The sequence below is a fragment of the Erythrolamprus reginae genome, chromosome Z (genome assembly GCF_031021105.1).
Source record: "Erythrolamprus reginae isolate rEryReg1 chromosome Z, rEryReg1.hap1, whole genome shotgun sequence".
Taxonomy (NCBI): domain Eukaryota; kingdom Metazoa; phylum Chordata; class Lepidosauria; order Squamata; family Dipsadidae; genus Erythrolamprus; species Erythrolamprus reginae.
Window position 1 is genome coordinate 21,758,661 of NC_091963.1, and position 3,385 is coordinate 21,762,045.

General features: G+C 48.4%; 1 protein-coding gene across 3 annotated transcripts in view; it reads right to left on the reverse strand.

The window, feature by feature from the left end:
• The window catches only part of ZEB1 (zinc finger E-box binding homeobox 1), a 111,116-nt gene extending 107,904 nt beyond the window's left edge, over positions 1-3,212 (reverse strand). Inside the window, exon 1 of one of the 3 annotated variants that reach the window (XM_070729115.1) lies at positions 3,117-3,212. In XM_070729115.1, the coding sequence (XP_070585216.1) occupies positions 3,117-3,174 (58 nt within the window). In that variant the 5' untranslated portion in view covers positions 3,175-3,212. Of the gene's footprint in view, positions 1-2,154; positions 2,252-3,116 lie in introns of those variants that run through there. The other 2 variants (XM_070729117.1, XM_070729114.1) reach the window with 2 other exon arrangements.
• Positions 3,213-3,385: the final 173 nt, after the last annotated feature.

A 3,385-nucleotide genomic window follows, 5' to 3' on the forward strand; every position in this document is an offset into this window, starting at 1 on the left:
AAAAAGTTGAGGTATCAATTTATCATCAATGGAGGCAAAGAGGAACATCATCTTTAAAATAATATACTAGTCCATTAGACAATGATCATTTTTAATCTGTGATGCTGCTAACAAATGTACTTTGGTAAGTCTGTATGCCTTAAGACTAATGAAAGAAAATTAAAACACAACATTAGCAATAGACAAGGTAACCATTAATAGCATCTTTATAGAAGACATAAAGAATGAAAATAATTTCAACTCCCTATTTGCAAGAAAGGATTAAGGGTTAACTTCTCCCAGTAATTTTGTTCAGTAAACATTTGCAAGTCAAACAGGATTCTACTGCTGAGAAATCTCTAGTATCCAGCATCTATTATCTAGTCTTTTCCAGTGATTGATGGAATTAATGTATACAAGCTTAAGTTATTTATTTTAAAATATTATAATTAGAAGCAATGATAGATCAAAGGTTTTACTCCTGAACACCAGGTGAGATATTTTCAATCAAAAATCATATTTAAAATACCTGGAATAGCACATATTCTACACACCTTTTGTTTTCTACAAATCATGCATGCTGCAGACAAATCATTTGCACTAAACAATCTCAAATCTGGTTTTCTAGTATTAAGCACAAAGGAAAAACACTGACAACAAGCATGGTAAATAAATCCCTCCCTTGAGAATGAAAGCAGCAGACAGAAGAGGGCTGACATGCATGCAAGAGAAACCTCACACACCATTTTTTTCTACCTGCACAAGTTGCCATTTGCTGCAGCCCTCGGAATTGTGTTTTTTTCCAGCAGCTCTCAAAAGCAAAATATTCAGGCACTTCTCAAGGCATCTGTTGATAATCTTTACAAGTATAATATTCCAACAGGAGTATTTTAAATAGAAAATGCATTTTCTTTCCTGCTCAGGTAAACATGTTTACAGATCCTGCCCAGAGACTGGGTGGTTCAGACTTGCATGTCACAAGCATGTCGTCAGCAAGAAAAGCCCCCTTTTCTCTATCATTAACATTTTAAATAAGGTAACAACAGAGCGGCTCTTTCCAAACTTACCTATAATATAGACTCAACATGAAATATACACAGGTCTAAAACAGGAAAATAACTACAGGCACACACACACACACTTGTGCTATAAATAAACCCACCCACAACAGAGCAAGAAACTACTACTTCATAATCAACATCAGGTCAACTTGCTAGTCGGTTAGAAGGCCGGTGTTTATATGTGCATTTCGCACGTTAAGATTCATAACCAATGGCGCCCTCCCGCCCGGGGAACGATAATTCCTTCTCCGGGATATCAAAACCCCATGCTAAACGTCATGATCTTGGACCAACCGCTAAAAACCTTCCTATCCATAACCGTATACAGGAAATGCCAGACGAACACACACACAGAGACACAAAAAAAAAAAAACTACCAAGAAAGGTTACAAAACCTCCCGTTTGACATCCTATGAAATCACCAGCTTTCCCGTTATTTTCTAGAAGAAATGAGGGAGTGAATCCAACAACGCGGAACTTTGATGTGTTTATTTCCCCCCTTTTCAAGTCGTTTCTTTAAAAAAAAAAAAGAGGGGGGGGGGGAGAAAAGAAACAAAAAGAGACAAATGGGAGAAGTAAGCCCCATTCCTTATATAGGCTGTTAACAGTTCGTTGCGAAGAAGCGGGAGGAGAAAGGGAGGGGGGCGCATCGGCCAAACCGTCACCACCCATTATTATGATTATTATACAAACAGGTACCTCGAAATCCAAGAAGAGGGCGAGAGAAAGAGAAACTTGGCTGATTCACGCTCCCTCCCTAACCCAGAGCGAAGAGTTTTTCTTTCTCATCGCGTTGATAAAAGGAGAGAAGATATTAGGCAGAAAAGGAAGCGGAGGGGGGGAGGGGGAGCCCACTTCTTATAGTTCTGCCAAGATCTTGGAGGTTGGCTGGGTGTAAGAGGAGAAACAATATGTTCAATGGCTACGGAGATAAATCAACATGCACTGCAGGCACTAAAAGAGGCGGAGGCGAAAGAGTGGGGGGGGGAAGCAGAGGAGGGAGGGGAGGAAAGTGAGAGCGAAAGAAGGGGGGGTCCCTTTCAAGGCGATGTCAGGGGTGCGCATGTGGCGCGTTTCCCTTGCAAAGAAAAAATAAAATAAAATCGATACACACTGCAGCAAGCAACAGTGCTTCCATCTCCTCCTCCTCTTCTTCCTCCGCCGGGGCCAAAACACGCCACCCTCCTGGGCACCCGAGTCCCCATTACAGTCCTCCCGCTTCGGCGTTTCGCTGCCCAAAAGACTTTTTGCTTAGTTAGCGCGCACTCTTTCCCACCTTCCGCTAAAAAAAGTGCTCCAACCCCACCGATCCTCCCCGTCCCCTCCCAAGCACCCCAAATGTGAGGGGGGAGGGAAGGAGAGCGAGGGCAGCCCCAAAAGGGGGGATCCCCGCCCCCCCACAAAGCACTGCGTCTCCCTACGACTTTCCTGGGGTGAGAGGAAGAGACGGGAGCGAGTCCCCCCTTTTTCCTTTCCATCAGCCCTCGCCCAGAAAAGTTTGGGGAGCGGGGCGACGCGGTCTCCCCCTTTTTTCCCCAGAGCCGCCGGGACCCGCCTCAGCCCAGGTAATAAGTTTGCAAGTTTGGGGCTGCGGAGGTGGCCGGGAGAAGCAGCGGCCTCGGCCGCTCCTCGTGGGGAGATCGAAGCCACTCAGCCACCCGCTTCAGTTCTCTCCCCACCCCACCCCATCCCCCGAAGGGAAAGCGGGGCGAGGGGAGCCGGCGGCCGCTGGAGAAGCAGAGGAAGGGGAGGCAAGGTGGCTGCGGACGGCGAGTAACGGTCCCCGGGCAGGAGAGAGGCATCCGGGCAGCAGCAGCCGGCTGAGCGAGCAGGCACCGCTAGGCGGAGAAGCAGCAGCCAGGCAGGGAGGGAGCGCAGAGGCAGGCGGTCGGGCAAGGCAGCAGGTAGCGGATCTAACGGTACACAGGGACCGGGCTCCTATGGACGAGCTCCCGGGCAATTACTTTCTACTTCTCTCCCCGTTCCCCTTTCCACCCCCAGTTCAGCCCGATCCAGCTCGGCGACTTGAAGCGGCCCCAGCCAAGCTCGGGCCGCTGCCCGGCGAAGCTGACTGACCGTTATTGCGCCTCGGGTTCGCCTGCTTCCTGCGCTTACACCTGGGGCCATCCGCCATGATCCTCTCGCTTGTGTCTAAATGCTCCAGTCACCTCCTCCCCCCCTCCCCTTGCTCTCCCTCCCCCCCTCAGCCCCCGCCCGGACCTGGTTTACGACACTGGGAGGTTTGGTGTGAGTGTCTCTGTATGTGCGTGTGTGTGTGTGTGTGTGTATGCGTGCGCGCGTGGTGCTCTTTTTTTTTTTTTTTTTACTTTTTTACATCACCTTCC